Source organism: Lepus europaeus, chromosome 1 (genome assembly GCF_033115175.1).
Source record: "Lepus europaeus isolate LE1 chromosome 1, mLepTim1.pri, whole genome shotgun sequence".
Taxonomy (NCBI): domain Eukaryota; kingdom Metazoa; phylum Chordata; class Mammalia; order Lagomorpha; family Leporidae; genus Lepus; species Lepus europaeus.
The window spans coordinates 144,688,021-144,709,344 of NC_084827.1; the positions used below are offsets into that span (position 1 = coordinate 144,688,021).

Here is a 21,324-nt window from a genome sequence, read left to right on the forward strand (position 1 = left end):
CACAGATTCGTTAGGAGCAGCTTTTATTTACTTAACTGCATGCCAGAAGTTTTACACATACTATTTCAATTAATCCTCACATAGGCTTCGGAGGAAGTATTTATGGATGAGAAAACAGAGCTGTTATCCTGCCTAAAATCACACTGCGGAGACACGGCTGTGATTGAGCACACACCAGGGCTCCACAACTGCTTTTACCAAGCTTACTGCATATTCAAATGAATCTGTAGTGCTCCAAAATATGCTTTTTTTTTTTTCTAAAAAAAATTTTAAAGAGTGTTTATTTGAAAGGCAGAGTTACAGAGAGAGGGGGACACACAGATCTTCCATCTGCTGATTCACTGGCCAAGACTGCCAGGGCTGGGGCAGGCCAAAGCCCGGAACCAGGAGCTTCCCTCCTTGTCTCCCACGTGGGTGCAGGGTCCCAGTGCTAGGACTATCCTCTGCTGCTCCCTTAGGCGAAATAGCAGGGAGCTGAATTGGAAGTAGTGCAGCCCATATAGGATACCAGCATCAAAACCCGCTGCTCCACAATGCCAGTCCCAAAAGATACACTTTAAAAAAGTTCCATGAGTAAACCACATGTGAGATATTGTTTAGAGTACACTAAGGACTTCTTAGAGCTTTTACTAAGTCCAAAGACCAGAAAACTGCCTTTCTAGAGCATCCCTTTACCCTGTCCGTCAATTTAACTCCATAATAGAAAATATTACTTCTAAGACAGAAATGCCTGTACTTAACTGAGGGTCAGCATTTAAAAATGAGTATTTATAGGCAACAACCATCAAACAGGCTTTTTATATGAAAGAAATACATTGGCTAGAAGTTGTAGTAAACAACATGCTGTAGGAATGGGGGTTAAAGGCACTCGGCTCTCCTTGGCATCACCAGCTCATAGAAGACCTTGTTGTAAACAAGCAGAAGGGAGGATGATGCAATCTCCGACATAATTAAAGCTGGGTAAACCGCAGTGGGTGTGTTCCAACAAACAGGGTGTCATGTATTTGTCCAGGCTTAACATAGCTACTGAGCAAATGGGTTGGCATGAATAGTTATGTCCTTAATGTGTACATCATTCAGAGGTCGATATGTCTTCTCATTTACTGGTAACTTCTCCAATTCATCTAGAGTCTCCAGACCATCTATCACCCTAAAAGAGAAATAACATAGTAAGTGAAAGTTCCCAAAGATTGAAACAGAATATCTAAATACCTAAGGCAATTAGTTTCCTTAAGAGGAAAGGACCATGTTAGAATTTCTTAGTTGAGTATACAAAATATTAATTTTTTTTGCCATAAAATTCAATAAAAATTCGTTTTATGCTGTTAGTCAACAACAGCAATAGACAGGAATATTCCTACAAAAGTACCCCAAATTCTCCATTTCATACAGTCACACAGAATAGCTACAAATGGGACCAATATACTTTTTTTTTTTTTAAAGATTTGCTTATTTATTTGAAAGGCAGAGTTACACAGAGAAGGAGGGGCAAAGAGAGAGAGAGAGAGAGGCCTTCCATCCACTCGTTCACCCCCAAATGGCTGCAACAGCTGGAGCTGTGCCAATCCAAAACCAGGAGCCAGGACTTCTTCCGTGTCTCCCATGCAGGGCACAAGAACGCAGGCGTCCAAGGACTTGGGCCATCTTCCACTGCTTTCCCAGGCCACAGCAGAGAGCTGGATCAGAAGTGGAGCAGCTGGGACTTGAACCGGTGCCCATATGGGATGCCAGCCCTGCAGGCCGGGGCTTTACCCATTACATCACAGTGCCAGCCCCCAATATACTTTCTTTCTCTCTCTCTCTCTTTTTTTTTTTTTAAGATTTATTTATTTATTTGAAAGTCAGAGTTACAGAGAGAGAAGAGAGGCAGAGAGAGATGGTTCCATCCGATAGTTCACTCCCCAATTGGTCACAACGGCCGGAGCTGTGCCAATCTGAAGCCAGGAGCCAGGAGCTTCTTCCAGGTCTCCCACGTGGGTGCAGGGGCCCAAGGACCAGGGCCATCCTGTAATGCCTTCCCAGGCCATAGCAGAGAGCTGGATTGGAAGTGGAGCAGCCAGGACTCGAACCAGCGCCCATAAGGGATGCCGGCACTTCAGGCCTGGGTGTTAACCTGCTGAGCCACAGCACCCCCGCCCATATACTTTCACAACAATTCTGACACCAAATGTGTTGGTTCTCTCAATTCTTCACTTATGAGTGCTCTAAAATGAAATATTCTGACACTACCTACTTGGAGTTGATGCAGGCCTCACAGGCAAGGCCCACAAGTCTGCCCCTCTACCACAGGTGCCAGTTCTAAGTCCCAGGTAGTGACCTCACCTGGCCACAAATCAGGGGTTCCCATGATCCCTTTCTCGCATCCCATTGTTTGCTACACTGGTTTGCAGAATTCAGGAGACTACTTTAGTTACTATTATGGTTCATTAGAGAGGATATAACCCAGGAATAGCCAGAGATTCATAGGGCAAGGTGTAGAGCAGGTACTCAGAGCTTCCATGCTGTCTCCCTCTAGGCCACCCTCCTAAATCCACCAGTCTGGAGCTCTTAACCCTGTGCAGGGTTTGTATGGATGGTCTATCACAAAGCAATCTATTTTAAGTCACTGGTCATTGGTGATTGAACTCAAATGTCCACAGAGATGGAGTGGTGGGAGTGAGAGGATTAGGAGTTCCAACCCTCCAATCACATGGTTTATTCCTCTGGCAACCCTTCTGCTTTCCAAGAGCCCACCATGAGTCGTCCCATTAGCATCAACTCAGGTGTGGCTGAGAGGGCTTTATTATGACCAGCAAAGTACTTGTCTAATCCTATCACCAGGAAATTCCAAAGGTTTTAGAAGCTCAGTTCTAGGAACTAAAAATAAAGACCAAATATACATTTCTGAGATCACATCACAATAATCATAGGGATTTTTTTTTATACAAAACACACAGAGAAAGCATATAAGGATAATATAAATATTATCATCAGTACTGCCCTACACTGAAGCCCCTGAAGTGGATGATGACTTTGCATTTCATTATTGAAATACTTGTATGTTGCTTGTAGGTTTTGCTCTGGACAACAATAAGTAGTTGTTATCATCAAGAAGACAGATAGTTAATTCAACCTTCAGCAAGTTCACTACATGTTTCCACCAAGAGAAAAAATATTGAGAGCTACACTTAAAATACATGTTTTGGACATTTGAGTCTTAAAAAAAAGGTGTTTTTTTTTTTTTTTTTTACATTATATTTCTTGGTACAACTCAGATTAATTTTCAAGATTTACAATATGTACTTGAAAAAAAAACAAAGATAACTATTATAATTTACTTTGCATTTCCACTAAAAGGATGTGTTAAAAAAGAATATAGAAAAGAATGCTAGGGGGGCCAGTGCTGTGGCATAATTGGTGAAGCCCCCTCCTGCAGCACCGATGCCAGTTCGAGTCCTGGCTGCTCCACTTCCAATCCAGCTCTCTGCTATGGCCTGGGAAAGCAGGAGAAGATGGCCCAAGTCCTTGGGTCTCTGCACCCATGTGGGAGACGTGGAAGAAACTCCTGGCTCCTGGCTTTGGATTGGCCCAGCTCTGGCCATTGTGGCCATTTGGAGAGTGAACCAGCAGATGGAAGACCTCTCTCTCTCTCTCTCTCTCTCTGCCTCTGCCTCTCTGTAACTCAACCTTTCAAATAATAAATAAATCTTTTTAAAAAATGCTTGGAAGGGGTATCAGCAGCAATAACCACAATGACCCAAACGTTTCTTTTTTTGTTTTTTGTTTTTTGTTTTTTGTTTTTTTGACAGGCAGAGTGGACAGTGAGAGAGAGACAGAGAGAAAGGTCTTCCTTTTTGCTGTTGGTTCATCCTCCAATGGCCGCTGTGGCCAGTGCCTCGCGCTGATCCGAAGCCAGGAGCCAGGTGCTTCTCCTGGTCTCCCATGGGGTGCAGGGCCCAAGGACTTGGGCCATCCTCCACTGCACTCCCGGGCCATAGCAGAGAGCTGGCCTGGAAGAGGGGCAACCGGGATAGAATCCGGCGCCCCAACCGGGACAAGAACCTGGTGTGCCGGCGCCGCAAGGTGGAGGATTAGCCTGTTAAGCCACGGCGCCGGCAGAAAGGTCTTTAAAATTGATTTTTTGTCTTGTTTTGTTTTTTTCCCTACAGATGTATGAGGTAGGAAAACGAGGCTGCTCAGCTCTTGCAGTCCCGACGATGGCCTCAAGAGGGCTAATCTCGGCCTCCAGCCCTGGCTGGGGAGAAGAGGGACCCCCACAGCCCCACGGGAGACAGGCCCAAAAGTTGATTTTTTTTTTTGAGGAGCTGATGTTGTGGCATAGAGGATAAAGCTGCCGCCTGCAAAGCTGGCATCCCATATGGACGCTGGTTCCTTTTCTGGCTGCTCTACTTCTGATCCACCTTCTTGCTAAGGGACCTAGGAAAGTAGCAGAGGATGGCCCAAGTCCTTGGGCCCCTGCTACCCACATGGGAGACCTGGAAAAAGCTCCTGGTTCCTGGCTTTGGATCAGCCCAGTTCTAGCCACTGTGGCCATGTGGGGAGGGAACCGAAAGATGGAAGACCTCTTTCTCTTTCTCTAACTCTGCCTTTCAAATAATTAAATCTTTAAAAAAAAAAAAAAAAAGCATTTGAATGCATTTGCATTTTGTTTGGTCTTGTATTCATTCAATAAAATATTTATTTAGTGTTAAGTGTGAACTAATCCTAGAAAGTAATCATAGGTTGGATTTTAAGTCGCCAGTGAAATTGCCATTTTGCAGATATCTCTTAAAAAAAAAAGATTTATTTATTCATTTGAAAGAGTTATATAGAGAGAGGGATAGACAGATCTTTCATCGGCTGGTTAACTCCCCATATGGCCACAACAGCTAGGGCTGGGCCAGGTAGAAACCAGAAGGTAGGAGCTTCTTCAGGGTCTCCCCTGTGGGTAGCAGGGGTCCAAGGCCCAAGCACTTGGGCCATCTCCCTCTGCTTTTCCTAGGCCATTAGCAAGGAGCTGGATAGGAAGTGGACCAGCTGAGACATGAACTGGTTCCCTCTATGGGATGCTGGAACTGCAGGGAGCAGCTTTACCTGTTATGTCATAATGCTGGCCCATGCAGATGTCTGAATGAACTTTCTTTCTTTTTTTTTTTTTTAAAGATTTATTTTTATTTATTTGAAAGACAGAATTACAGGGGCCGGTGCCGTGGCTCACTTGGTTGATCCTCCACCTGCGGCACCCATATTCCATATGGGTGCCGGATTCTAGTCCCCGTTGCTCCTCTTCCAGGCCAGCTCTCTGCTGTGGCCCGGGAAGGCAGTGGAGGATGGCCCAGGTGCTTGGGCCCTGCACCCCATGTGAGACCAGGAGGAAGCAACTGGCTCCTGGCTTCGGATCGGCACAGCGCGCTGGCCATAGCGGCCATCTGGGGGGTGAACCGACAGAAGGAAGACCTTTCTCTCTGTCTCTCTGTCTAACTCTGCCTGTCAAATTAAAAAGAAAAGAAAAGAAAAGAAAGAGTTATAGAGAGGTAGAGGTAGAGACAGAGAGAGGTCTACCATCCACTGGTTCATTCCCCAGATGGCTACAATGGCCGGAACTGCGCCGATCCAAAGTCAGGAGCCAGGAACTTCCTCCGGGTCTCCCATGTGGGTACAGGGGTCCAAGGACTTGGGCCATCTTCTACTGCTTTCCCAGGCCATAGCAGAGAGCTGGATAGGAAGTAGAGCAGCCGGGTCTTGAACCGGTGCCCATATGGGATGTCGGTGCTTCAGGCCAGGGCTTTAACCTGCTATGCCACAACGCCGGCCCCTTAATGAACTTTCAATGTTAAATAAATTGGATGTTCACTTTTAACAAATGTAGAGACATGTATATGGAATAAAAAAGTTGTAAACAAAATATACTTTCCTTCATTTAAAAGATGTTTATTTTCATCTACTTGAAAGAAACAGCAACAGAGAATGAGAGAGAGACAAGGAGAGACAGCGAGTGCACAATCTTCCATCTGCTTGTTCAGTTGCCAAATACAAAACATCCAGGGCTGAACGAGACTGAAGCTAGGAGCCAGGAATCCAATCTGGGTCTCCCCTCTGGTGGCAGGGACCCGTGTATCTAAGCCATCACCTGCTGCCACCAGGGTACACATGAGCAGAAAGCTGGATCAGAAGCAGAGCTAATCAATTCACAATAGCTAAGACCTGGAATCCACCTAAATGTCCATCAACAGAAGACTGGATAAAGAAATTATGGGATATGTATTCTGTGGAATACACAGTGGTAAAAAAAAAAAAAATGAAATTGGTCATTTGCAACAAAATGGAGGAATCTGGAAAACATCATGCTGAGTGAAATAAGCCAGTCCCAGAGGGACTAATATCATATGTTCTCCCTGATTGGTGTCAACTAACTGAGCACCAAAAAGGAAACCCGTTTAAGTGAAAAGGACACTATGAGAAGCAATGACTTGATCAGCCCTTGTCCTGACTGTCAAGGAACAGCTTACTATTTTATTCTTTTTAGTATTTTCATTTTCTACTTAATACCATTGGTTAAACTCTTAACACAGAATTATTCTCAAGCATTTAGATCCAATTATAAATTGATCCCTGATAAAAATAAGAGTGGGAATAAGAGAGGGAGGAGATGTACAGTTCAGCAATGTTCCCTCAGACTTACCCCTAAGGGTAAAGCTAAAAACACTCCATGGGACTCCAAATCCCATGAAGTTGGCAGGTACCAATGCCATCTTACTAGTTAAAGTGATCAGTTTAAGTTCATAGCTGCTCATAAAGATAGGATTAAGTGTCAAAGGGATCACATAAATAAGACCAAGTGTCTGCTAATAATAATTGATAGAACTAAAAAGGAGAGAATGATCCAACATGGGAGGCAGGACACACAGCAGACTCATAGAATGACAAATGCCCTAAACAGCACTCTGGCTCAGAATCAGCCCTTAAGGCATTCAGATCTGGCTAAAAGGCCCATGAGAGCATTTCAGGCATGGAAAGCCAAGACACTGTGGCAAAAAATGGCCTACATGAAAGATCTCTGTGAGTGAGACCCCAGTGGAAAGAAGGTACCTTTCTCTGAAGGGAGGAGAGAACTTCCCCTTTGATTATGACCCTGTCTAAATATTGATGGAGTTTGTGGACTCGAGAGGTTTCCATAGCCTTGGCAACTCATGACAAGAGCCTCAGGTGATCACTGACATCATAAATAAGAGTGTGAATTATTAAATCAACAACAGGAGTCCCTGGGCACCTGCTCCCCATGTAGGACCTCTGTCCTTAATGTGTTGTACTATGAGAATTAATGATAAAACTAGTAATCAAACAGTACTTTATACTTTGTGTGTCTGTGTGGGTGCAAACTGTTAAAATCTTTACTTAGTATACAGTTGATCTTCTGTATATAAAGATAATTAAAAATGAATCTTAATGAAGAATGTGATGGGAGAGTAGGAGGTGGGATGGTTTGGGGGTGGGAGGGCGGTTATGGGGGAAGAACTGCTATAATACAAAAGTTGTACTTAAGAAATTTATATTTATTAAATGAAAGCTTTCTATAGGAAAAAAAAAAAAAAAAAAAGAAGCAGAGCTGAGATTTGAACCCAGGAAATCCAATATGGGATATAGGAGTACCACGTGGTGCCAAGCACCCACACCTTCCGTGGTTTATTGAGCATGATAAATTATTTGTTGAATGAACAGATTTACTTCCCATTGATTTCTAAAAACAACTTCCAGGTATAAGGCTTATATTAGATAATGTGGCAGCACCTCCCTAGAACACACCCTCTTTCTCAGGGAAACTTTGATTTTATCAAAGATGGCAGTGTGCCAGGCTGGGAAAAAAAATTCCTATTCTTTTTTGTAGGAAAGGCATGGCCACATATCTAAATTCTGGGTCGTCCAGGAAAGTTCTTTAAAAAGGAGTTGACTCAGCTGGTAGGCAACTTCTGTGCTTCCTCTTCCTGTGTGGCTGGCACACAGATGTTTTGGCTGTAGCACTGCTGTCCATATTATGCCTATGAAGTAAGCCCAAGAGGATAGCTAATGATGGGTGGAAAGAAAGACACAAGTCCCTAGAACATTGGTGACATAATGGAAACACTAAGCCAGGCCACCTTGTTTGAAAAGGTATGTTAGTTGCTGTGAGCCACTATTCTTAATGAAAATAGACACATTACTGTCAACAGAACAATCCTGGAAAAAAAATTATTGGTTCCTCTTTCACAAAATAAAAACGGGGCTCAGAGAGGTTGTAACTTTCCCAAGGTCACAGGCCAACAAGGGGTAGACTTAGACTTCAGCTATAGTTAGCTCTCATATCATTCTTTCCACTATTTGCTATGCTGCTATCCTAACCATGCCTTGTACCCCTTGCACTGAAATTCTAAGAAAAACCATAACCAGGGCAGGTTTTTGGCCCGATGACTCAGATGCTTCAGGAACACCCACATCCCACGTCCGCGCCTAGGTTTGTGTCCCGGCTCTGTTTCTAATTACAGCTTTCTGTTGATGTACACCCTGGGAGGAGGCAGGTGATGGCTCAGGTAATTGGGTCTCCACCACTCATGAAGGAGACTGGGATGTATTCTAGCTCCTGGCTTCAGCTTGGTCTAGCTCCAGCTATTGTGGATATTTGTGGAATAAACCAGTGGATGAATGATCTTTTTCTGTCTTGTCTCTATCTTTCAAATAAATAAAAATTAATAAAAAATTTTAAAAAACACCTCGAATACTCACTTCCCAAATACTGTGTACTTCATGTCCAAATGTGGCTGCTTGCCATAGGTGATGAAGAACTGAGATCCATTGGTATTTGGACCATTATTGGCCATAGACACAACACCTCTAACGTTGTGCTGAAAAAGAACAAAGTGTTGACCCATATTTTTATATAAATATTCCAACTATTGAGACAAGAAATGTAATTTTTATCTTTCCAATATTTAAGAGAACAAGGAGACACTTAACCAGTTTCTCCTTACTAGGGTTAATCCAGATGTTCAGTTTCTATATAATCCGTATCCTTGAAAACCTGTAAAAACTTGTTTACAAATCGAAGCACATTCCCAAATTAATTTTCTTGTACTTTGGAAAAGTATAGCCATAAGCACTTTTAGTAATGCCAATGCATAAAAGAAATAATTCTCCATTTACATTAAGGAATAATGAGCTGGCATGAAACAATAAGGCAGCCAACAAAACCAGAATCCCTATAATCTCTCCACATGTGCTGAACTCACTGGTTTTATCTGAAATTGAAGGGAGGTTAGACTAGTTCAGGGTCTACACATAATTCACATGCTCACAAGGGTCAAGCAGACAGTAAGCTGACCATTGGAAAGAATGTAAACATTGGGGAGAGATGGAGTCTGGCAAAATGAATAGCCTATCTCTTGCCTAATGGCGTTAACTTTTTTTTTTTTTTTTTTTTTAATTGATGACCAAGAGAATGAACCTGTGGGTCTTCCATTCATGGACAGTCAACTCACAATCCCAGGCCTGGATGAGCTAATCAATCTATAATATCATGTTACTATTTGTGTTCAAGAATGAAAAGGACATTACTGGTAAGACTGAAGATATGACTAAGAATTATGCTATAAGGAGGTGCCCAATTATAAAATATACTGTAAGTAACTCCACTGATTACCCTGTCTTTAGCTATTCATCTGGTAACACTGATTAAATAAGTCCTAGAGATACAACTACATCAAAATATTAATACTTTATTTTCTCCCTAAAAGGTGATTACCTATCAAATGTAATATCAGATATAACTTTTTAAAAGACTTATTTATTTGAAAGGCAGAGTGACAGAGAGGGAGGGACAGAGAGATCTTCATTAGTTGGTTCATTCCCCAAATGGTCATCAATGACCCAGGTGGGGCCAGACCAAACCCAGGAGCCTGGAGATCCATTCAGGTCTCCCACATGAATGAGAGATCCCAAGCACTTGAGCCTTCTTCCTCTGCCTTCCCAGGCACATTAGCGGGGAACTGGATCAGAAGCAGAACAGCATTCTGAAATAGAATGCCAGCATTTCATGTGGTGGCTTACTCCATTATGCCACAATGCTGGCCCCTTAGCTTTTTTTTTTTAAAGATTTATTTATTTGAGAGGCAGAGTCAGGGAGATGGAGAGACAAATAGACAGGGAGTGATCTTCCATCTGCTGGTTCACTCCCCAAATGACTGCAATGGCCAGGGCTGGGCCAGACCAAAGCATCTTCTGGGTCTCCTACATGGGTGCAGGGGCCCAACCAGTTGGGTCATTCCCCACTGCCTTCCCGGGTGCATTAGCATGGAGCTAGATCAAAAATGAAGCAGCCAGGACAGGAACCAGCACCCATATGGAATGCCCGTATTGCAGGCAGCGGTTTTACCCATTGTACCACAATGCCGCCCCTATATTTCTTTCAAAAAAAAGTTTTAGGGATATATTTGGAAGGTAGGAGGACACAGAAACAGAAAGACAGAGAGATTTGCCATCTGCTGGTTCATTCCCCAGATGCCTGCAGTAGCCAGAGCTAGGCCAGGCTAAAGCTAGGAGCCAGGAACTCAATCCAAGTCTTCCACGTGGGTGGAAGGGACCTAAAGACTTAAGCCATCACCCGCTGTTTCCCAGGGAGCACACTCATAGGAAGCTGGGTTTGAAAAAGGAGTTAGAATTTGAACCCAGGGATTCTGACATAAGATCCCTGATGTACATGAATGGAATGGATCCCTGACTGTCCATGAATGGAAGACCCATTCTGCATCCCAGGCAGAATTTTAGCTGCTAAGCCAAATGCCCACCCTTAGATATATTTCTAATACACATACCATTTATAAGTTAATAAAATAAGCATCTATTGATGTATTTTCCAGTCTTAAGAGCTAAAATCTCCGAATCGCCACATATGCCTCTGTGCTCCTCCCCATGTCTTCAGTCTCTGCAAGAGGTAACCCCATGTTTCCACGAGCAAACAATATATTGTTTGCTTTTGCTAGTTTCTGGACCCTAAAACATTGTATAATACAATCTTGGTTTTCTGGGATGTGCTTTTCACATTTAACATTGTTACATTTCTCAGGTTTATACAGGGTCCAGGCATTTGGTACGGTGGCTAACATGTCCTTTGGGATACCTAAATTCCAGACTGAAATCCCTGAGCTTGATCCTCAGCTCTGCTTCTGGTTCCAGCTTCTTGCTAATGCGTACCCTGCGAGGCAGCAGATGAGGGCTCAAGTACTTGGCTCCCGGTCACCCACACGGGAGACCCAGACTGAATTCCTGGCTCTTAGCTTTGGCCTGGCCTAGCCCCAGCTACTGTGGGCATTTGTGGAGTGAACCAGCAGATGAAATGTATCTTGTTCTCTCCTGCCTTTCGAATTAAAGACAAATAAACAAATTTTTTAAAATAAGATTTATACATGTTTAAGCAGTTAGAGCACATTGATTTTTTTAACTGCTCTGTGATTCACTATGGAATATGCTAAAATCTACGCATTCTATAATCAATGAACATTTGGCTTATTTCTAGATTTTTGTTATTACAAATAATACAACAGGAACCTTCCTGTACTTTTCTTAGTGTACAAGTATCTCTTGGGTAAGCATCTGGGAATGCAACTGCTGGCTCAGAGGGCGGGAAGACCCAGTATATATTCTCAACCCTGGTGTAGATCATGGTTTTTAACTGTACCTGCAAAGGAAAACTGGGGAACCTTAATATAGTAAAGGTCCTAATTAGTTTGCCTCTATATTTAGGTGGGCAAGACTCTTTTATTTCCACAGATGACTCTGTCATAGCCAATCACTGGTTTTCAACTGGAACATGGAAGCAGTCATTAATTCATGTTTACAAACTGTTCTGTTTCTTTCACTGATTTATTTGAGACACACTGAGACACACAGAAAGAGCTCCCACCTGCTGGTTCACTCCCCAGATGCCCAAAAATGGGAACATAAACTCCTGTGAACCAAGTCTAATTACTTGAGCCACCCTGGTTGCCTCCCAGGGTCCACGTTAAAAGGAAGCTGGAGTCAGGAGCTACAGCTGAGCATCAAACCCAGGCCTTCTGATATGGCATATGGGTGTCTTTTTCTCCCCCTTTTGAAATTTGTACTAATGTAAAGAGAATGTGGGCATCTTAACCAGCACCTTCACCACTAAGCCAAATGCCCTGTTCAGTTTCTAAATCAAGAAAAGGCTGAGGGGTAAGCATTTGACTTAGTAATTAAGATGCTGATTAGGATACTGGAATGCCTGGGTTTGATACCCAACTCTGGTTCCTGACTCCAGCTTCCTGCTAATGTAGACTCTGGGAGGCAGCAGGTAATGGCTCAAATAGTTGGGTCACTGCCACCCAGGTAGGAGACCTGGATTGAGTTCCTGGCATCCAGCATTGGTCTCACCAAGCCCTGGATGCTGCAGGCATTTGGAGAACAAAACAGTGGATAGGAGCTCACTCTCGCTCGCTCTCTCTCTCTCTCTCACATAGATAAATAAATAAAAATCTTGAGAAGATCCGGCCGGCGCCGGCACACCGGGTTCTAGTCCCGGTCAGGGCACCGGATTCTATCCCGGTTGCCCCTATTCCAGGCCAGCTCTCTGCTGTGGCCAGGGAGTGCAGTTGAGGATGGCCCAAGTGCTTGGGCCCTGCACCCGCATGGGAGACCAGGATAAGCACCTGGCTACTGCCATCGGATCAGCGCGGTGCACCAGTCGCAGCGCGCCAACCGCGGCGGCCATTGGAGGGTGAACCAACGGCAAAAGGAAGACCTTTCTCTCTGTCTCTCACTGTCCACTCTGCCTGTCACAAAAAAAAAAAAAAAAAAAAAAAAAAAAAAAAAAAAAAATCTTAAGAAGATCCATATGTTAGAATGAGATTCCAGTATACAGGATAGGCTATATTTTCTCTCTGACATCACGATCTATCAAGTGTGGAAAAACTAGAAAAAAAGTATATTCATTTAGTAATGCTGTTATCTTCTGTTACTAAATGTATCACAGTATCTGAGTGTAACCATGTGTAATAGGTTTTTGACACTGGGGATATATACCTTAAGATATTCACTGTATTCATCTTCAAACTTCTTGCCCCAAATGCTGTTACCTCCTCTTCCAGTACCTACAAAGCAATCAGAAGAAGTATCTAGTTAAAGTTGGAATAGGATCCAATTCCTAAAACATAAGGTCTACCTTATTACTCTTTATAGACAAATAAAATTTGATAACAACCTCTCAGGCTTTCCTACTTCAACTTTACAGACCAGAAGAAAAAACTTCCTACAAAAAAATAACAATCCTTTTTAATACCATTCATATTTTATAGACAGGTACTAATAGTTTCTGATTAAAAAATTCTTGGTCCGGGGCTGGCACTGTGGTGCAGCGGGTAAAGCGCCGGCCGCAGTGTTCGCATCCTATGTGGTTGCCAGTTCGAGTCCCGACTGTTTCACTTCTGATCCAGCTCTCTGCTATGGCCTGGGAGAGCAGTAGAAAATGACCCAAGGGCCAGTGCCATGGCTCACTTGGTTAATCCTCCACCTGCGGGGCTGGCATCCCATACGGGCACTGGGTTCTAGTCCCCGCTGCTCCTCTTCCAGTCCAGCTCTCTGCTGTGGCCCGGGAGGGCAGTGGAAGATGGCCCAAGTGCTTAGGCCCCTGCACCTGCATGAGAGACCAGGAAGAAGCACCTGGCTCCTGGCTTTGGATCAGCACAGCGCCAGCCATGGCAACCATTTGGGGAGTGAACCAACAGAAGGAAGACCTTTCTCTCTGTCTCTCTCTCTCTCTCACTGTCTATAACTCTACCTGTCAAATAAAAAAAAAAAAGAAAAAAAGAAGAAGATGGCCCAAGTTCTTGGGCCCCTGCACCCCTGTGGGAGACCTGGAAGAAGCTCATGGCTCCAGGCTTCAGATCGGCACAGCTCTGGCTGTTGTGGTCCACTGGGGAGTGAACCGGCAGATGGAAGATCTCTCAGACCTCTCTCTCTCTCTCTCTCTCTCTCTCTCTCTCTCTCTCTGCCTCTCCTTCTCTTTTTGTGTAACTCTGATTTTCATATAAATAAATAAATCGTTAACAAACAAAAATTCTTGGTCTGAGGCAGGGGTTCAGTACAGCAGTTAAGACAATGCTTAGAACACCTTTACCATATGTTGGAGTCCCTGGATTCAAGTCCCCGTTCTATTTCCCCTCTAGCTTCCTGCTAATGTACACCCTGGGAGGCAGCAGGTGATGGCTCAAGTACTTGGGTCCCCGTCACTGTGAGTGTGATCCAGGTTGAGTTACCAGCTCCTGGCTTTGGCCTGTTGTACGCCTGGCTATTTTGGACATTTGGGGAGTGAACCAGTGGATAGAAGATCAATCTCTTTCTATTTGTGTCTCTGTTTCTCTCTCTCTGATTTTCTCCATCTCTCTGTCTTTCATATAAATACATTAAAAAAACTTTTTTAAGTTTCTTGCTGTTGTAAGATAGTGCAGTTATAAAAACTTCATTTGCTTTTATTTTTCTACAGCCAATTTCTTAGATCTTAATTCATGGAAAAACTTACCTGTTGGATCTCCTGTTTGAACCATGAAACCCTTGATGTTTCTGTGAAATATACAGCCATTGTAGTAATTACTGGCACAAAGAGCCAAGAAATTCTGAAGAGAGTAAAAAAGATGACCAAGAAATGGTGCAGCAGAAACACATTTAAGATAAAGAACCAATCATTTATTGAGAACACTAGAGCAGTGTATCTTGCAGATACTACTTTAAACCATGTCACTTCGCTGCCTAAAACATGTCAACAGCTTTTTTCTGCTCTTGGAATAAAACACAAAGTCTTCAGCAGGGCCTCACAAACCCTTACCTCTATATGCTCTGTGATTACAACACCTGCCTCCTGCCTGCCCCACTGATCCCATCAATACTGCACCGTTATCCATTCCGCCCTGGGGACCATTGCACCTGCTCTTTCTATACCAGGAACATTCCTTTTATATCTCTTTCTATGGAGATGTCTTGATATGTTCTGTACTCACTTCAAGTATTACTTTCTGAGCTAGGCTTGCCCTTGTTTTCTACTTTTAGATACAGGATGAGCACACCTAATCCAAAAATTTAGAATCTGAAATGCTCACAAGTTTCCCAAAAGTCTATGCGAACATTCTGAAGTTTGAAAATCTCTGAAATCTGAAGCACATCTGGTACCAGGCATTTCAGATAAGGGCTGCTCAACCTGCAGTTCCTCTCCCATTATTCTCTGTTTTACCACTTTCTTTTCTTTAAGGCATTATCACCGTTCAGACTTCATTTTGCCACCCTGTCCATTTTCCCAAGTAGAATAGTAGCTCAATGAGGGCAAGAATGTCTCTTATTCATCATTGTACTCATGCATATGTGGGGGTCTTCAAAACATGTAGGGAAAACGCATATTATGAAAAACTGAAAAAAAGCTATGCATGGATTTTAAAACTTTTACAGCAAAATAAATGTATCTTTTAATTCTATTTCCACAAACCTTTTAAAGTACACTCATGCACCTAGACCTGGCACAACAGCCTTTCACAAATAAGTCTTAATGAAAGACTATATTTAGAGGAATCTTCTTTCTACCCTTGTCATTTATACAGGTGAAATAATGTACAGAACCGCTCTCTTATCTAATATCCTAATTATTATGTTTCCTAAGGAAAACGAACCAACAGAAAATGATACTTGACACTCTTCTCTTTGATGACTTTTTTTTTTTTTTTTTTTTTTGACAAGCAGAGTGGACAGTGAGAGAGAGAGTCAGAGAGAAAGGTCTTCCTTTTTTTCCGTTGGTTCACCCCCCAATGGCCACTGCAGCCTGCATGCTGAGGCCGGCGCACCATGCTGATCCGAAGCCAGGAGCCAGGTGTTTCTCCTGGTCTCCCATGCGGGTGCAGGGCCCAAGCACTTGGGCCATCCTCCACTGCACTCCCAGGCCATAGCAGAGAGCTGGCCTGGAAGAGGGGCAACAGGGACAGAATCCGGCACCCCATCCAGGACTAGAACCTGGTGTGCCGGCGCCGCTAGGCGGAGGATTAGCCTGTTGAGCCGCGGCGCCAGCGATGACCTACTTTTGAAATGAGGAAAGATAAGTGGAAATTAGACTGGACGTTATAATGACTAGTTTTTCTGACAATAGTTTTACAGAAAGCTTTTGAGGTGGTTAAACCTAAAAATGGTCACCCTGCAGCATTCATTGATTTTAATATGCAAATGATGTTACTCACCTCACACGTTTTGGGAGTCCTCTCACAGAACACTTCTATTTTAATATCACCTACATCTGTATGTAATGTCACAGACTAGGAAGGAGAAAGGATGTGAGACAAATAAGCTCTTCAAATGATTTGATGTTCTACTATATGACTGCCCAGGATGGATATTCAAGATGACAATAAAAATATAAAGAAATACTGCTTTAGATATGATCCATCTAATAACAGAGCTAAAAGATAAGTTGTACTTCATCCTCCAATTTTTTAAAAAGATTTATTTATTTATTTGAAAGAGTTACAGAGAGAGAGAGAGAAAGACGAGGAGAGAGAGAAAGGGAGAGGGGGGAGAGGGAGAGGAGGAGAGGGAGAGGGGGAGAGAGAGAAAGAGACAGAGTTAGGGAGAGAGAGAGAGAAGAGAGATATCTTCTATCCACTGGTTTATTCCCCAGATGGCCACAATAGCCAGTGCAGGACCAGGCAGAAGGTTTAAGCCAGGAGCTTCTTTTGGGTCTCCCACATGGGTGGCAGGGGTCCAGTGTTTGGGCCATCTTCCACTGCTTTTCCCAGGTCATTAGCAGGGAGCTGAATTGGGTAGTGGAGCAACCAAGACTTGAACCGCTGCCTATATGGGATGCTAGTGTCACAGGTGGCAACTTTATCTGCTATGCCACAATGCCGGTCCACAAATTGATTTTAAAAGCATTTATCCAAATGATAAATTGTGAGGAGATAATTGCTATAAATTTGAATTTTTGTCAATAAAAATGAAAATAATTGTTATGTTTTACTATTGATTTATACAGCAATTCAACATCAATTAATATCAATTGAAAATAATAAAAAATGACTTTTCAAACATAGTTTTTACCATCTCCTTTGCAGAATTTAATTCTGAGAAATGGAGCTAAAAAACAATTCCCTGGGACTGGTGTTGTGTGTAGTGGGTTAATCCACAACCTATCATGCTGGTATCCCATATGGGCACCAGTTTGAGTCCTGGCTGTTCCACTTCTGATTCAGTTCCCTGCTAATGCGCCTGGGAAAGCAGTGGAAGATGGCCCAAGGATTTTGGGTCCTGTACCCAACTGGGAGACCCAGATGAAGTTCTTAGCTTCTGGCTACAGCCTGGTCCAGCTGTTGCAGCCATTTGAGAAGCGAATCAGTGGATGGAATATCTCTCTCTCATTTTCTCTCTCTGTAACTGTGTCTTTCAAAGAAACTTTTTAAAAATTCCTGCTTTCACTAAAGACAACAAACATAAAATGTGTCAATGTTTTTATTTATTTATTTGAAACATAGAGTTACAGAGAGGGAAAGGAAGAGCAGACAGAGAGAAAAGTCTTCCATCCACTGGTTCACTCCCCAAATGGCCAGACTGAAGCTAAGAGCCAGGAACTTCATCTGGGTCTGCCATGTGGGTGAGAGGCCCAAACACTTGGGCCATCTACCTCTGCTTTCCCAAGTGCATTAGCAGGGAGTTGAACTGGAATTGGAGCAGCCAGGACTCAAATTGGCACCCATGTGGATGCTGGTGTTGCAGGCAGTGGCTTAACCTGCTGTGCCAAGTCATCCCCTAAAATTTGGTTTAAAGTAATTCTGCTTAGCTGCTTTTAAAATTTTTTAATTGGCCGGCGCCGCGGCTCACTAAGCTAATCCTCCACCTTGCGGCGCCGGCACACCGGGTTCTAGTCCCGGTCGGGGCACCGGATTCTGTCCCGGTTGCCCCTCTTCCAGGCCAGCTCTCTGCTGTGGCCAGGGAGTGCAGTGGAGGATGGCCCAAGTGCTTGGGCTCTGCACCCCATGGGAGACCAGGAGAAGCACCTGGCTCCTGCCATCGGATCAGCGTGGTGCACCGGCCGCAGCACACCAGCCGCGGCGGCCATTGGAGGGTGAACCAACGGCAAAGGAAGACCTTTCTCTCTGTCTCTCTCTGTCACTGTCCACTCTGCCTGTCAAAAAATTAAAAAAAAAATTTTTTAATTAATTTATTTTTATATATTTGAAAGGCATGAAGACAGAGACCTTCCATCTTCTGCAGCTTCTGGTGCATTCTCCAAAGGCCTACAAAGATGGGAATGGGCTAAGGTGAAGCGAGAAGCCCAGAACCCAGTCTAAGTCTCCCATATGGATGGCAGGGAATCAACTTAGCCATTACCTGCTGCGTCCCATGCAACCATGAATAAGAATCTGGATGAGAAGTGGAGCTGGTACTAGATCCCAGACCCTTGGATATGGGATGCCAGTGTCCCAGGCAATACTGTGCCAAGCAACCTGACCTAAGTTTTAGTTTTTACTTTTTAAATTTTATGTTTTTAAATATTTATGTATTTATTTGAAAGAGTTGCAGAGAGAGAAAGAGATATCTCCCATCCATTGGTTCACTTCCCAGATGGCCACAATGGCCAGGGCTGGGCCAGGGCAAAGCCAGAAGCCAGGAGCTTCTTCCAGGTCTCCACATGGGTGTAAGGGCCCAAACACTCAGGCCATCTTTCACTTTTTCCAGGCCATTAGCAGGGAGCTGGATTGGAGGTGGAGCAGCTGGGACACGAACCAGATGGGATGTCAGCTTTACCTCTACACCACACACCGGCCCCCAATTTTAACTTTTAAAATATGTATTTTCGGCCGGCGCCGTGGCTCAACAGGCTAATCCTCCGCCTTGCGGCGCTGGCACACAGGGTTCTAGTCCCGGTCAGGGCACCGATCCTGTCCCGGTTGCCCCTCTTCCAGGCCAGCTCTCTGCTGTGGCCAGGGAGTGCAGTGGAGGATGGCCCAAGTGCTTGGGCTCTGCACCCCATGGGAGACCAGGAGAAGCACCTGGCTCCTGCCATCGGAACAGCGCGGTGCGCCGGCCGCAGCGCGCTACCGCGGCGGCCATTGGGGGGTGAACCAACGGCAAAAGGAAGACCTTTCTCTCTGTCTCTCTCTCACTGTCCACTCTGCCTGTCAAAAAAAAAAAAAATATGTATTTTCATTTACTTGAAAGGCAGAGAGAGAGGGAGGAAGAGGAAGAGGGAGAGGGAGAGGGAGAAAGGGGGAGAGAGGGAGAGAGAGAGAGAGAGAGAGAGAGAGAGAGATGGGGCAGGGAAGGGAAACAAAAGTGTCTTCTACTCCCTGGTTTACTCTCCAGATGCCTACAACAAGCCAGAGCTGGGCTAGACCAAAGCCTAGAACTCCATCTGGGTCTCCCATGCAGGTAGTAAGGGCCTGAGCACTCAAGCCATCATCTGTTGCCTCCCAGAATGTATTAGCAGGAAGCTGGTCTAAAATGGAGCAGCTAGGACAAGAACTGGAACTCCAATGTCGGATGCAGGTGTCCCAATAAGTAACTTAACAGGCTGTGCTATAATACCCACCCCTTTAAATTCTCATTTTTAAAAACTTTCATTCTACGTTGCATGCTTCTATAACATATAATTTCTTCACCTTGTCACTAACAGTTCTAAAAATTACTTATGAAAGATATTTATAAAAATTCTATAAAACTTACCATTTTCCTTCTTGATAGTTCCAGGGAGTTCTTTTTAACTTCTCCGAGTCTTAAGAGAAGCTCAAGAATAAGTCTATTCCCAAAAAGAAGAAAGAATTAAGTTCATTTTCCTGCTGTCTTCATTCACAGAGGCTCATCTTTATTGTAAATAAGAAAAAGCCTGGGATGGTATCCCCATGTAACAAAAATCCAGTTACAGAAGTGATGAGACCCTACGGAATGAAGCCCACCAATCTGCTACTTCTACTTACTCTTCTCTAAGAGCCTCTTTGCAAGTCCAATAAGCCAGGTACATTCCCACCTTAGAATCTAGGCACTGGCCTGCAACACTAACACTTTCTTTCTTTTCTTTTTTTTTAATTTTTTGACAGGCAGAGTGGACAGTGAGAGAGAGACAGAGAGAAAGGTCTTCCTTTGCCGTTGGTTCACCCTCCAATGGCCGCCGCGGTAGGCGCGCTATGGCCAGCGCACCGCACTTATCCGATGGCAGGAGCCAGGTGCTTCTCCTGGTCTCCCATGGGGTGCAGGGCCCAAGGACTTGGGCCATCCTCCACTGCACTCCCTGGCCACAGCAGAGAGCTGGCCTGGAAGAGGGGCAACCGGGAAAGAATCCGGCACCCCGACTGGGACTAGAACCCGGTGTGCCGGCGCCGCAAGGCGGAGGATTAGCCTAGTGAGCCGCGGCGCCGGCCGCTAACACTTTCTTACAGCTAATTTCAGTACCTCTAGGTCTCTCCTCAAATGTCAAGTCTTACTTATCTCACAGCCCTACTTAAAACTGCTGCAGGAGTCGGCGCTGTGGCTAGCAGGTTAGGGCTCTGCCTGCGGCCTGCCATCCCATGTGGGCGCGGGTTCGAGTCCCGGCTGCTCCACTTCCAATCCAGCTCCCTACTTGTGGCGTGGGGAAGCAGCAGAGGATGGCCCAAGCGTTTGGGCCTCTGCACCCACGTAGGAGAATGGGAGGAGGCTCCTGGTTCCCGGCTTCGGATCAGCCCCGCCCGGCTATTGCGGCCATTTGGGGGAGTGAACCACCGAATGGAAGATTCTCTCTCTCTCTGTAACTGTCTTTCAAATAAATAAAAATAAATAAATATTTAAAAATACAGTGCTCGAAACCCAGGACTTGCACTGTTTTCTCTTCCCAAATTACTTATCACTAACATACTAAACATACTAAACCCTTTCCTTACTTACTCTGCCGTTCCAACAACACCTTAGCCGCACAGCACGTTCACTCCAAGTGTCCCAAGAACCAACAGTGCCAATACAGGGCTCAGCAAGCCCTTGAGAAAGTAATGAAAGAATGAATGAGGTTGCCCCACACTTACCCACTTCGGTCAGCACAGCCGTTGTTAAACAGCGAAGATGCAATTGCAGAAGCCTGGACAAGTCTTTCGGTTCTGGATTACGAGTTTGGGGGCCACCGGAAGTCGGGCGCGGGACCCATTAGAGAGCACCTTCTTACCTTCTTACCTCCTCTTTCCTCCCTTCTCCTTCTTATATCAAACCAAAATGACTAGCACTAGGGAAGCAATGTGATTTATCCGCTAATTTGAAATTTGACGGCGAGGCGCAGCTCTGTTAACTGCACTGCAGTCCGGAGCACAACCCGGA

General features: G+C 44.4%; 1 protein-coding gene and 1 non-coding gene across 3 annotated transcripts; both read right to left on the reverse strand.

Annotated features, from left to right (window-relative positions):
• Positions 1-23: 23 nt before the first annotated feature.
• PPIL3 (peptidylprolyl isomerase like 3) lies at positions 24-21,323 on the reverse strand. 2 transcript variants are annotated; one of them, XM_062189784.1, is made up of 7 exons: positions 21,039-21,323; positions 19,711-19,783; positions 16,233-16,307; positions 14,540-14,633; positions 13,045-13,112; positions 8,737-8,855; positions 25-1,150 (listed from the first exon to the last, which is right to left on the reverse strand). In XM_062189784.1, the coding sequence occupies exons 2-7, from the start codon at positions 19,711-19,713 to the stop codon at positions 1,024-1,026; spliced, it is 486 nt and encodes a 161-aa protein (XP_062045768.1). In that variant the 5' UTR covers positions 19,714-19,783; positions 21,039-21,323; the 3' UTR covers positions 25-1,023. The 2 variants fall into 2 exon arrangements, with proteins under 2 accessions (XP_062045774.1, XP_062045768.1); XM_062189790.1 differs by lacking the exon at positions 16,233-16,307 and having other exon boundaries at positions 24-1,150.
• LOC133768719 (small Cajal body-specific RNA 20) lies at positions 4,147-4,277 on the reverse strand. The gene has a single exon (XR_009867060.1). It is a non-coding gene; the product is annotated as a small Cajal body-specific RNA 20 (non-coding RNA).
• Position 21,324: the final 1 nt, after the last annotated feature.

Excerpts from the sequence above, each read along its gene's own strand:
- PPIL3 (XM_062189784.1), bottom strand. Across the intron at positions 13,113-14,539 it reads TCAAACAGGAGATCCAACAG|GTACTGGAAGAGGAGGTAAC; the intron begins GTAAGTTTTTCC and ends ATTGCTTTGTAG. Across the intron at positions 8,856-13,044 it reads AATACAGTGAATATCTTAAG|CACAACGTTAGAGGTGTTGT; the intron begins GTATATATCCCC and ends GTTCTTTTTCAG.